This window comes from Delphinapterus leucas, chromosome 8 (assembly GCF_059928025.1).
Source record: "Delphinapterus leucas isolate spDelLeu-1000000601 "Yukka" chromosome 8, BTC_Dleu_Yukka2, whole genome shotgun sequence".
Classification (NCBI taxonomy): domain Eukaryota; kingdom Metazoa; phylum Chordata; class Mammalia; order Artiodactyla; family Monodontidae; genus Delphinapterus; species Delphinapterus leucas.
The window spans coordinates 34,407,364-34,421,162 of record NC_143136.1 but is presented as its reverse complement, the minus strand read 5'-3'; the positions used below and the strand labels follow the sequence as shown (position 1 = coordinate 34,421,162).

General features: G+C 35.3%; 1 protein-coding gene across 3 annotated transcripts in view; it reads right to left on the bottom strand.

Annotated features, from left to right (window-relative positions):
• The window catches only part of TRAK2 (trafficking kinesin protein 2), a 63,641-nt gene that overhangs the window by 9,076 nt on the left and 40,766 nt on the right, over nt 1-13,799 (bottom strand). For all 3 annotated transcript variants that reach the window (XM_022567407.3, XM_089916502.1, XM_022567406.3), the window contains 10 exons: nt 13,588-13,704; nt 12,382-12,591; nt 11,641-11,719; nt 10,051-10,181; nt 9,545-9,619; nt 8,465-8,602; nt 5,909-5,988; nt 5,407-5,604; nt 3,461-3,759; nt 1,878-2,144 (listed from right to left, as the gene is read on the bottom strand). In XM_022567407.3, the coding sequence (XP_022423115.2) occupies nt 1,878-2,144; nt 3,461-3,759; nt 5,407-5,604; nt 5,909-5,988; nt 8,465-8,602; nt 9,545-9,619; nt 10,051-10,181; nt 11,641-11,719; nt 12,382-12,591; nt 13,588-13,704 (1,594 nt within the window). The remainder of the gene's footprint in view (nt 1-1,877; nt 2,145-3,460; nt 3,760-5,406; nt 5,605-5,908; nt 5,989-8,464; nt 8,603-9,544; nt 9,620-10,050; nt 10,182-11,640; nt 11,720-12,381; nt 12,592-13,587; nt 13,705-13,799) is intronic.

Genomic DNA, 13,799 nt, shown 5'->3' with positions numbered 1-13,799 from the left:
TGCATTCAAAGAGCAGGACAGACTAATAGATTTTAATGTAACAAAGTATGAAAAATTCACTGATAGGGTTTTAGATTCACATTGCTACAAACCTTAAAGAGACTACCACTTATCAAGTTTTGGTGTAATATCAAAGAATATCCACAAATACCTGAAGAGGCTATTAAAATACTCTTTCCTTTTCCAACCATGTATTTGTGTGAGGCTGTATTTCCTTTCTTTTTTTAAATTTTAAATTCTTTTTATTTCATTTTATTTTTCTATTGAGGTATAGTTGATTTACAATGTTCTGTTAGTTTCAGGTATGTAGCAAAGTGATTCAGTTACATAAATAAATATATATTTTTTCTTTTTCATATTCTTTTCCCTTATGTATTATTACAAAATATTGAGTATAGTTCCCTGTGCTATACGGTAGGTCCTTGTTGGTTATCTATTTTATATATAGTAGTGTGTATATGCTAATCCCTAATTTATTATTAAATAAATTATTAATTTATTATTAAACTCCTAATTTATCCCCTCCCCACCCCCCTCACCCCTTTGGTAACCATAAGTTTGTTTTCTATGTCTGTGGGTCTATCTCTGTTTTGTATATAAATTCATTTATATCAATTTTTTTAAGATTCCACATATAAGCAATAACATATGATTTTTGACTTTCTCTGTCTGGCTTACTTAGTATAATAATCTCTAGGTCCAACCATGTTGCTGCAAATGGCATTATTTCATTCTTTTTTATGGCTGAGTGGTATTCCATTGTATATATGTACCACATCTTCTTTATCCATTCATCTGTTCATGGACATTTAGGTTGCTTCCATGTCCTGGCTATTGTAAATAGTGCTGCATGAACACTAGGGTGCATGTATCTTTCTGAATTATGGTTTTCTCCGAATACATGCCCAGGAATCATATGGTAGTTCTATTTTTAGCCTTTTTTTTTTTTTTTTTTTTTTGGCGGTACGCGGGCCTCTCACTGTTGTGGCCTCTCCCGTTGCGGAGCACAGGCTCCAGATGCGCAGGCTCAGCGGCCATGGCTCGTGGGCCCAGCTGCTCCGCGGCATGTGGGATCTTCCCGGACAGGGGCACGAACCCGTGTCCCCTGCATTGGCAGGCGGACTCTCAACCACTGTGCCACCAGGGAAGCCCCTATTTTTAGCTTTTTAAGGAACCTTCATACTGTTCTCAATAGTGGCTGCACCAATTTACATTCCCACCAACAGTGTAGGAGGGTTCCTTTTTCTCCACACCCTCTGCAGGATTTATTGTTTGTAGACTTTTTGATGATGATGAGGCTGTATTTTCTTCATAGTCCTCAACCAAAACAACATATTGTAATAGACTGAATGTAGAAGCTGACACAAGAATCCTGCTATCTTCTGTTAAGCCATAAATTAGAGACTTGCAAAACTGTAAAACTAAACCACTTTGTAAACTACTTTAAAAAATACAGCTATTTTTCATAAAACATATTATTTGTGCTAACATGTAACTCTTTTAAAATAATGAGTCAATAAATATTTTTATAATTTCTCAGTTTTGATTTCTAATAGGTAAATATCGGTAGATACAACCCACGCAGATGCTCTCTGGAATTCTTAACGATTTTTAAGAGTGTAAAGAGATCCTGAGTCCAAAAGTTTTGTGAACCACTGGCTGAACTGCTCTCTCTCTGCCTATCTATTTATGCAGGTTGGCTAAGAAGTGGAGAGAATTAGAAGGGGCACTTATGCTATAGATTTCTATTGTCTTATATTCAAGACTGAGTACACTCCAGTAAGATTTATATAGAGGCAGTCAGCTGACCATACAGTTACGCAGAAAGCAAAGTACTACTGTTTACTGGACTACACTCAACCAAGCACTCTTCTCACCTGTAACTGGACCACCAGCTGAAGTCATGGGCGGCAAGAAGATTCCTGTTACTGGCTGGGATATTGATGGTTTCTGTTCCACTTGAAGAGGTTGCTGAACCTGAAAAGTGATACCTTCCTCTTCATCTTCTTCTAAATCTGAGAGGTGATAGATGGCATCCTTGGGCAACTGGGTAAAGCCTTTAGTGATGACACCTGGTCGTGGGTCAAGAATGGTTCCTAAATTTGGTTGAGCAAGCTGCTGCCATTGGTGCAGAGTTTGTGATCCTGAGTACGCAAACCAAAAAAGGAACATGTTTTAAATTTCCCACAAATATTAAATCTTGAAAGAAGCTAAAACTGTATGTGTAAAAAAGTCATGATAATAATAAAACTACTTATTTGGTCTTAATATTTTGGTAAAATTTGTAAATTAAAGTTATCTGTGGAAGATTAACAAGATGATAAAGGTATGAATAATAATCTGTTCATTTCAAAAGTTAACTTTAAAAAGGATATCTAAAGCAGGGGTGAAGAAACCAAGACAACACCCTTAATAGGAACTAGGATGCTGAGGCAGTGATGAGAAAGAAGATACGTATCACATCGGGTTGTATTTTCCCAGGTGACAAAAATTAATACTCCTTTGTCCTGGAACTATGCCTATGAACTTTGAACTCAAAAGCCAGGCTCCTAGGTTGGAAGGCACCTTGAATTACCATGGGTTTTTTTTGTATATTTCTCAAGACTCATATGTGCTCATGACTCTCCTTTCACCAGGCTCCTGGGGAGAGTAGGAAAGCGAAGGAGATGATAAAAAAAGGAGGATCAATCCTCACGGTTTCTGTCTACGAATACTGGTGAATGATCATCCCAAGTACCTGCAGTGTCTAACTGTCACTAATAGTCATATAATCCTAAAAATGGCAACTCTGACAAATACCTGTACTGACTACTAATGAATAAAACGAACTTATAGCACCTTTGAGTTTGAGGGGTCCTTATAGGTTACTGACTCAAAATTTTGTCTAATGCAGACTCTTTCATGATACTAGCAGAGGATCATTTGAATAGTGTCAATATTCCATAAAACAAAGAGATCTGTTTTGAATTCAAGTTCTTAGGAGAGAATAGAAACTGACCTGAAATTAACAGAACTGAACAAAGAAAAATACAGACACACATATCTGTAAGTAACTGACACTTTCTGGGTAAAGAACTTTTTTTTGAAAAGGAAGGTAGAGAGGAAGCATTACATATAGATTATTTTTATTCATCTATCATATCCTGTTTATCTTACCATGAAAACCGCTATCAAGGATATTCCTTAGCAAAGGACAAGAAAAGATTACTCCTCCTCCCTCACAGTTGTAAAAAAACAGTATCAGTAGAAGAGAACTGACAGCTGATGGCTTGGAGAATGCAAATCTCTTCATTCATTTTCCACAAGGTTCTGCACGGTCACACAAACAGCGAAGATTTAGGGATAATAAAGACGTCTTCTGCATTTAGGGTTCTTATAATTACAAGAGAAATCTCAATTCCAGGGGAAGGCAAAGCCAACAAACAACATGGCTTAGAAACAGCCCTTCCTTACTTATTACCTTCAAGGGGCTTGACAATTTGCAATTTTTCAGGCATAAAACCTCGAAGGCAACTGGCACTGCTCAGGTCTGTGATCTCCGACTGGTCGGTGCAGAGGGAGGCAAGGCTCTCTGTGGGGATGCCACAGTCACTTCCCCCTTCTTTCTGGCCAGCCAGAACCTGGATCTTCCGTTGCCATTCTTCAGCAAAGAACTGCTTCTCACTTAAGTAGTTCTGTCGCCGCAGACTCAGGCGATGCAGGGCTGTAGCCAAATCGCTCTCTGCAGAGTGTCCTGGTTGACAGACTTTCTGGACGTTCCTATGGGAAAAACACATTCACTGACTAGATCTGTGAGGGGCATAAGCATAGCATAGACCTCTCCTTTCCACAATGGTGAATGTTCAAGAGATTGATCTTAAAAACACATATCTTTTCTTAGATAGCTGGAATACAGAAATAGTAACAACAAACCCAAATCTCTAATATATATATATAATATTTTTATTTTTTATAAATTTATTTATTTATTTTTGGCTGCACTGGGTCTTCGTTGCTGTATGCAGGCTTTCTCTAGCTGTGGCGAGCGGGGGCTACTCTTCGTTGTGGTGCACGGGCTTCAGTAGTTGTGGCATGCGGGCTCTAGAGTGCAGGCGCAGTAGTTATGGCGCATGGGCTTAGTTGCTCCGCGGCATGTGGGATCTTCCCGGATCAGGGCTTGAACCCGTGTCCCCTGCATTGGCAGGCGGCTTCTTAACCACTACACCACCAGGGAAGCCCATATATATAATGTTTTTATAGGTCATTTCAAGTGACTTCAGATAGGCAAAACTATACTTTATTATGTTGTATTTATTAACTTTTCTGTTTCACTTAATTTATGAACCTACAGATAATGACCATCTATAAATTAGGTAGTCAAAAAACTAAATATTATTATATTTCACTGAATCTATAATACCATTGAAGGCAAGAGGTACCATTATTTTATGTACTAAGAAAGAAAAAAATGCTACCCATTAAACTATGACATGTCATTAGCTGCAAAAGATAAACAATTTCAAAAATATTAAAACGTGAAAAAATTTACTTTAGGCCATAGAATCCTCTATGAATATTACAAACATTTAAAAGAAACCAACAAGATATGTAAATACCGCACTTTCACAGTTCTGCAATACACAGTTTTTCACTTATTAACATTTAAAAAATTGGCGGTATCTTACAACTGATACCAAAAGAAAGAGTAGCAAGCCAAGCTTTAGTTATTCCATGTGTGAATTCACACAGATCTGTTTGTTAGATCTTTTCCTAAGGTAACTGTGTACAATGAGGTAGTATTGAAACATCAAGCTATTGTGTGTATAGAATCTACCCCTAAAACCAGGCAATACAATTGAAAACCCAAGGTAATGGGTTTCTGCATTAAGAAAGACTTCCCTCAGATGCCAAACATCTAATTTTCAAAAACTTTCAGCTGACTTTCCAGTCATTCTCTTTAATTTATAGTTATACAAAATTCAATGAACTGAATTAATAAAAAGCAGAAAAAAATCTAAATTTAAACAAATAGGAAATTAAGAGCAATCTAGTTTTCCTCAGTAGGTATTCCAGATTATTGCTTATCCTAATGGCACCAAAGCAACTGAAATTAGGGCCATGGGTTATGAGAAAGTGTCATGTAATGCTATGCATAACTGCCAATGACCAAACAGATTCAAACAAATTTGACTTTGAACACAAGATTTAGACTCAAATTTTGCCAAACCAGAGGCGAAAGTAGTAAAGAATTTTATAGTTCAATGAAAACTCCATTTTGAATACACTTAATTAAACTTTTTCACTCCAATGATCTAACAAATAATAATACAGGGAATCATTACTGAATGAAAACTGACAGTTCCAGAGCTTCCTTGGGACAGCACAGAGCAATGCTGGAATTTGAGTGTGTGAATCTATGTTTCTTACCCTGGATCTTCCTCCAAGTTACTCTTCGGGATTGTTTTGTCCTCTGTTTGTTGTAAACCAGATTCAAAAGGTTTTGCTGTCATGATGACACTTGAACGGTTGGAGCCTGGAATGGGTAGCAGAGCTGGGAATGGGACAGAGCAGCCCCGTGTGTCATTGGCAACCTTGACAGTATCAAATACCCGTTTTTGTTGGGCTCTGTCAAAAGAGAAGTGTTCATTATTGCCACTGCCTACCACTGGAATGCTTTAGAAAAGAGACATGTAAGTGTAGTTAATTAAAAATAAAGCCACCCTGAAGAGCATCTGAAGTTTTGGAGAAATTATTAGAAAATAAATTTCAGAACAAGAGAATGCTCTCACAGATGCAAGCACTACGAGGAAAAAACTGAATAGTAAGCAGATTTACTACTGAATCCCATAATACCAATCACTATGGATTGTGGCTTCTGTTTAATTTCCATCCCAATGGTTGAGTAACAACACATGTGATCTGAACTTACTTTTGTTTAACGAGAGAAGATTCCTCATCCAAACTCAGCTTCTTACGCATGGTCCCCTCAATCTCAGCCGCCAGAGATTCCTAAGAAAAAGAGTTTGATGTTACAAACAGTTATTATCTAAGAAGCCTGTTAGGAGAAATAAACTATCTTTAAATTATTTAACGGAGTTTCCAGAATCCAATACTTTCGGTGTTATAATAAAAGAAAACATTCACAGGCTAAAATGCAGGGGAAGAAAAGAGACATTCTGGAAATGTAACTTTTAAACAAGAACCAACTACTTTTTCATGATATATTTTTACAAGAAAGCAGTGGGAAAAACCAATTATGATAAATAAAAGTATTACATATGCAGACACACAAAAATAAAAGGTTTGAAAGGCTATAAACCAAGATGTTAATAGTGATTCTGTGGAGGTCAGGATTTGATGGTATTTAGCAATTTCTTTTTGCTTCTCTGTAATTTCTAACTTTTCTATAATAAACATGTAAAGCTTTTATAATATAAAAAATTGTTAAAAGAAAAATAAGTAAGCTTCCCCTTCCCCTGGTCAGGGATGAAGATTCAACTAGCATGGGCGTCATGCTCAGTGGGGCTGTGCTAACAATGACTAGAATTGGAGGTACTGGTGTGAACTCATGATTTTAAATATACATATAAACATAGGTATGAATGTAAAGATAGATATAGATGTGTTTATGTGGGTGTATATGAACTTACACATATTTCCTAGCTCTATCTGTTGAGGGGACCTCAAAGCAATGGTACTCTAGTGGCATTGGATACCTAGCACCCAGATTTTGGATTCTAAATATCATTTCTCATTAAAATAACCAGAGCTCCTTGGAGAATGGCTGATCCCAGGACTGGGCCAGGGAAAGGGCAAGAGAAGCTTGAAGGAGATCCCACTGGTCATATCTTGGACAATTTAAGTATCAAAATAAAAAACAGTAATAATGGATTATAATCCACTGATTAAAATAGGAATCCCTGAGTCTATACTGACATAACCAAATGAACAAATGAATAAATAAATGACACAGAAAAGCTCTAACTTATAAAAGAATGCCAACTAAAAAAAGTTGAAAAAATGATGGAATTAGAAAGTCACCATTGGCAATTATCATAGTAATAACTGAGTCAGATACATCCCCATCAATGGGTGCTAAAACTAGTGGGTAAAGGCTTGATGAGGAACAGAATAAACAGTCTCAAAGTATCACCCCCAAAATAGTAACTTTGATCACTTGGTTAAGGTAGAATCTGACAATTTTCATCAATGCAAAGTTAATTTAGTAACATTAATTCAATTAACTATTAACAATGATTAACTTTACAATGGAAAAAACTGGCAGATACTACCTTAACCAAGCGATCAAAGTTAATTAATATCATCAGCAATGGGAAAAAGAGACAATGTGTGCCTTGTAATACAATGTTCTGAGAAGAACATGGCATTACCTAAATCTAATTGTGGGGAAACAACAGACAAACCCAAACTGAGGACATTCTACAAAGGTCACGAAGGACAAAACAAAGACAGAAGAACTGTCCCCGATTGAAACAACCAAATGCAATGTATCCTTCAAAGGACACTGTTGGGACAATTGGCAAAATTTAAATGGGTTCTGTGGATGAGACAGAGATAGTATTGTATCAATGTCAATATCCAGAAGTTGATGGTTATATGTGGTCATGTAGGAGAATGTCCTTGAGAGTATCCTTGTTTAATGAATACACACAGAATTATTAAGGGGTAACAGGGTTATCTGCAACTTACTGTTAAATGGTCCAGAAAAAATAAGAGAACGATATGACAAATGTAGTAAAATATTAAATTTGAGAAATCTAGATGAAGGATATATGAGTTTTTTGTACTATTGTTGGAACGTTATCCTAAGTTTAAAATTACCTCAAAATTAAAAAATATTCTGTCCCAATATTCTCTAGAAAATCTATTATAATTTATAGTTTCAGTCTTTTAAAAAATTTCACAGGATTGCATGTAAGTGTTTAAGAACTAGATTATTAAAATAACTCTTTGAACCAACATTACAAATTCGGGCATAAACTCAGAAGTTTTCATTAATTTCTTTATTTCAAAAAAAAAGATTGTTTATTGAGGAATCAAATCAATATGATTCCTGCTCTCATGGGACTTACACTCTAACTGAAGTTAAATATAGCAAGAAACTCAAGATCTGTTAAAAGAGGTTTTAAATGTTCAGAGCACTAGTTGAATAAGTGGTATATGGTGGGATTAGGGTAAGGAGGATGACTGTAGTTTAAGTAACTCTATGGGACACAAACCTAACCTTAATTTCCTTAGGGTTCATCTCATACAATAAATCTGGAAGGTCAACTGTTAGAAGGAAGGCTACAATAAATAAAGACTATTAAGGTAGATACAGATATGCAAATGAAGGCCTAAATCAATAATTAAATTCAATCAACAAGGACAAACCATGTTACCTCTTCTCAAGATGCTTTACACCATTAGAAACCATATTACTCTCAGGACCATCTAATCTCAAGTTTCTTTCTCAGTTCCTTACCCCAGAAAAAACTCCGTATGGCTGGGAGAAGTAGAGATGAGCAGCAGGGCCAGATCTATTCCGAAGTTCCTTTATTTCTTCTTGCGATTCATGTAACATTCCCAGACACTCCATATTCCTGTCTTGTAACTCATGCAGCTGAAAGATAGGATGGCAATTAGTGTTCCTTATTATATTCTCAAAATGACAATGGGGAAAAAATCCCATTGGGATAAGTTTAAATTTTATCCAGAGGACTAATTTTATGAATTTAAATTTAATACAAAGACTCTGAAACAGACTAAGCAAGGAAAGTATATATATTTCAAGCTGCCAGATTTAGGGGTGTCTTGGCCAGAATTATATATATGCATGATTTCCTAAAAACGTGAAATGTAGCTGAGACAACCATAACTGTCAATTCAATAGTAAATGCTTCCTATCCTTAAAAAAAAAAAACTTATAGAGGAAGTATAATAGCTATGGTCAAGTTAGTTTAGTGGAATATTAGATATGTATATTTTTAAACATAATGAACATGAATGAACTCTGAAGTCTGTAAATGACAAGATCAAGTTTACAAAGTATTTAATAAGATGTCAGGGTGCTCAATCATCCTAAACAAGTAGTTTCTTCTCCCTTGTTTCAAAATTTTTTTTTATAGTTAGATACACAAGCATGTTAAAAGAGTACATAATTTTCAGAGAACATTTTAACTTCAAAAATTTCTTCAAGTGTGTTATGTGGACTAGATCATCAGCACCACTAGGGCTAGGGGTGCTTATTAAAAAATGCAGATTATCTTATTTTAAAAACTGTTGGGTTAGTTAATATAGACCTGTAAAAGGGTCATGTATTCCTAAAGAATCTTATAAACTCAAGGTTTTCCTATTAATCAAGAAGGATGTTGTCTTGTTACTATTATTTTAGAGACAGAATCTTTAAAAAGCTTTACTTCTTAGATCTCATAATTTTCAGCTTAATCTTCTGTTGTTGTTTTAAATCTGGTTATCACCTTTAGCCATTCTTATTCACAAAGAAGAAAGGAACTATTCATTCCTCCCCTCCCATATAACACAAGATAAAGGAAGATTTCATTACCTCCATCGTCAGTTGTCTTTGGGCATCTTTGGAAGCTTGGAGGTGAAGTCTCAGCTCTTCCTTCTCAATCACATGCTAACAACGTATTAAAAGAGACATGTGAAGCCTTCCCATATAAAATACAGGTTACTCTCTTTTTAAGACATCTTAAGAACGTATTTCAGGGATATAGTCCAGAGGATTATCAAAAGCTAACCTTTCAAAAGCCAAATAAGTGCAATAAAATGGGCAGAATACAAAATCCATCAAGGTGTTCAGAGGACGATGAGCATGAATCAGTAGTTCACATCACAACTTTCTGAGGAAAATCCATTTTATGGAAAGAAATAGTGATTTGAAAGTAGTTATTCACGATATTTCATGACAGAAGACTAAAACAGCAATCAGATTAAAGCAATGTAAAAGGGTGGGGACCATGTTTATTTTGCTTAATGTATCTAGCACTTAGCAGAGTGCATAGTACTAAGTCAGTGCTTAACAAACACCTGTTGAATGAATGAACCTACTTCTTTAAGTTTGTGCTGAAGATCTACAATCTGAGACAAGAGAGAGGAAATCTCTTCTTGGTAACGAATCAGTTCATCACTCTTCCCAGACAATTCTTCAGTCATTCTGGACATCTGAGCATTTGTTTCACCTGGAAAACAAAATAAAAAACTTAAAATTAATATAAATATAGGGCAGAGGTTGGTAAACTATGGCCTGTGGGCCAAATCCTGTTTTGTAACAAGCACTGGACTACCGTGAATTGATTTTTCTCTAACATAAATTTAAAATAATAAACCCGGATAACCCAATAGAGAAAATTAAAGATTCTTCTGAAATAGACTAATGCTGGGAATTTAATAGGAGGCACTGAAGCTAAAAAGAGATAACTTGTAAAGGCAAGCAAGCTAAAGATTCTGCCTCGATCTTTTTCTTTATGAAGGACAAGAAGGCTGAAAAGAGATAGGTGAATTATATATCTTTGCAAGGGCCAAGACATTTATGTCTTTGAAAACTCTTCAGGAATGTAAATAAGATCCCAAAAGAAATGAAAATCAAACTTAACAAATCTAACAAAGGAATATTTCCAGAATGGAACAGTCACAATCTGTAAAAGCTACTGAGATGCTTCTGTAGGAGAGACTTTCTGGGATACCCAGCAAACTGAGTAGGGCCTCTAAAGCAATTCTTACAATGCAGCATTCTTGCATGCTTTAGAATTCCACTGGGGAAATAAAGCTTTGTTTCATATAAAAATTTTGACATCTAAACCCAAGTGGCAAAGCTATTTCTAAGTGTTATATAAAACTATTTTTAAATCGATGTAAAGTCTATAGCAATTCAAAGGATGGCAATAAGGAGACAGGAGACCAGAATATAAACTCTTAGGTAAGTCATTGCTTTTTGTTTTTAAAGTGTAAAAGGTGGGTAATGATAGTGCTGATGGAGAAGATTCAATTTACATTACTCTGGTTCTCTAATATTCTGTGCAAGGTACCACATTCTAAAGCCCACAGCTCAAATGATCTGATATGTTGTTATCATACCTTCTCTTTCAACATAAAAGGCTATATATATCAATATTTATAAAGAGATTAAAATTTTTTCTCTAGTAAAGCTGATCTTTTTCCAACTGATTTACTTTAAAAAATTTTAGGTAAGAATACAAGAAAGTAAAATATATTCCTTTATAGACACAGAGCTGGCATTTAACAAATACTCATTGAGTGTTACGTTTTACACCATCATTTAATCCCTAGATTTGCTACTAATCAGTTTTCTGACTTTGGCAAATCATATTCTCTACAGGACGATTTCCTCATCAACAAAATAAGAGCTTTGGTTACTTTCATTCTAACACGCTATAATGGGTAGAAATATAGGTCTTTATTTAATGATGATGACAATTTGAAACAAAGATACTTCTTAAAAGTACATATGGTACTTTATTTAGAGTTGTGGGCTCAATGTGATATTCCAAGATTTTCAGCAATTATTTAAAATTGTTTCTTGAGATGCTTCTATTGAAACCATTGACCTAATTTCTGAGTTAGTGATATCCTACCGAAGAACTGCCCAAAGGCTATAAAACAGAATACATTAACACTTACGAAGTTCTTTAACACAATCACTGACAAGCTGTTGTTCCTTCTCTTCATAGGTAATCGTTTCTGTCTTTATGTGACAAGCCTTCAAGAAAAAAAAAAAATCAGTATGTGATAATATCTTCTAATGATTTTATAGTATTAACTAAAAAAATCTTTACTACTTATTTAAAGATAAAAGTTCATCACTTACAAAGGAAAACAAAAACTCATAAAGCTTTATCTATCATAAAATAAAGACCATGGAAAAGGACATGACAAATATCTCCCCCTTATTCCTCTAAGGGCCTTCGCACATGCCTACTCATCCCCACCCCAACCCCTCCCCTCCACTACATATATCTCTGATAGGCTAACCCTTAGCATCAGCTAAAATGTCACATGTTTAAGTAGGACTTCTTTGATCCATTCCCCAACCCCCCATTATATAAGCTCATGAAACACTGTAGTTTTCCAATATAGTTCTTAACTTAGTTGTAATTATTTAGTTATTTGTGTAAACTCCACAAGCTATACATTCTATGCTGTGCCTTTCTCTATTCCACCTGTCAGCTTGCTGTTATCCACTTTTCAGTGGGATCTAATTAACAATGGAGGGCAAGCACCTGTGCCTTGGCTGTCACCGCCCCCCCCCACTGCAATGTCAATAGCAAGTCCTTAGTTATGCCATATTTCACCTTAATACTACCTGGACCTAAACCTTATAGCCTTTAAGGTAAAGGAGAGTGAGAATTAAGTTGACTGTACCTTGGATCGAAGAACCATATTCTCTTCTTCCAGTTCCTTGAGCTTTTCTTGCAGCATGTCCAACTGCAGCAAACCTTGAGATAAGCTAAAGGACTCATTGAAGCGAAGAGGTGTAGAGCAGCTGGAATCAGTTTCACTCTCTTCAGAAGCAATGGAGACAACTCGAAGTAACTCATCTTTCTTGGACAGCTCGTGCTGCAGTTGATTAACCTGTACATCAAAAGGGTTTGATTTACAAGATGGTCTTTATTTTGCATTATTTACAAGTAATATAGCTTCTAATTCACGGAGCAATTGTTTCTCACCATACAACAAAGTCATAAAATCAGCTGTTAGGTTTTACCGACTAAAGTAACAAGGGCTACAAAGAGAGTAACAAACCTCAGATACTTCCTAAGCTATAATTTTAGAGCATTAACTCAACAAATACAGCTTTTTCTATACTAGGTGAAAAGAAAAGCCAATTTCCATATTCTATATAATGGGAATATAGAAGGAAAATTTCACATAAGATGATACATTCACAATTCAAAACAAAACAAAATGGAAGAAACTTCAAATATCAGAATAGAACCTTACTTCAAATTCTCATCCTAAAGGTTTGTATTTTTTAAGCTGCATAACTATACATGACTTCCCAACTTTAGTTCTAGGGAATAAGTACTTTTAACACAAAGACTTGAATGTTATTAAACATGATGATTTATAAAATATAAATGAAACCAGATAATAACAAATTATGGAAGATTTAAAATGTAACCATTCAAATTAATAATAAATCAGTTCTCACTAAAAATATTTATTGCTATGGGATAAATATAGTTTCAAAAATTTCTTTTCCTTTTCTTTTCTCCTTTTGTTTGGGTTTCTGAATAAAGATACTTCCTTTGGGTATCTATTATTTGGGGGTACATTTTTAAAAAATAAATTTAAGATAAGATCACACAAAAAGTCTATAGAAAGGAGTAAGGATAAAGTGTTAGAATCTAAGCAGGATGCCACAAGTACTGTAGGAACTGAATACAAGCTTTTATATTGACTAAGGTAGAGTCACATGAGTACTCCTCTGTACAATAACACTTCATTTCTCTACTGGTTAGTTTAATGGATACTATTGTCATCACTTCAGGGACACCCAGGAAAATAAATTCTCCATTTCCCAAGACCTAATTGCTTCATGCTGCAAATACTTGATCCAAGACTTACTTGATCAAAGGCTTGTCCCAGTTGCTCCTCGAGGGCTTCATTGTGCTCAGACAAGGCATGGTTCCGCTTTAAGAGAGCTTGTCCAATTCGAGCAGCTAGCTCCAGATCACGATCTCTCTGTTAAAATACCAAAACACATCTTTTGAGTACAAACAAAATTAAGTGGTAGTTTAAAATTCTGCAGTCATTTTTGCTAAACTCAAAAGCAATGT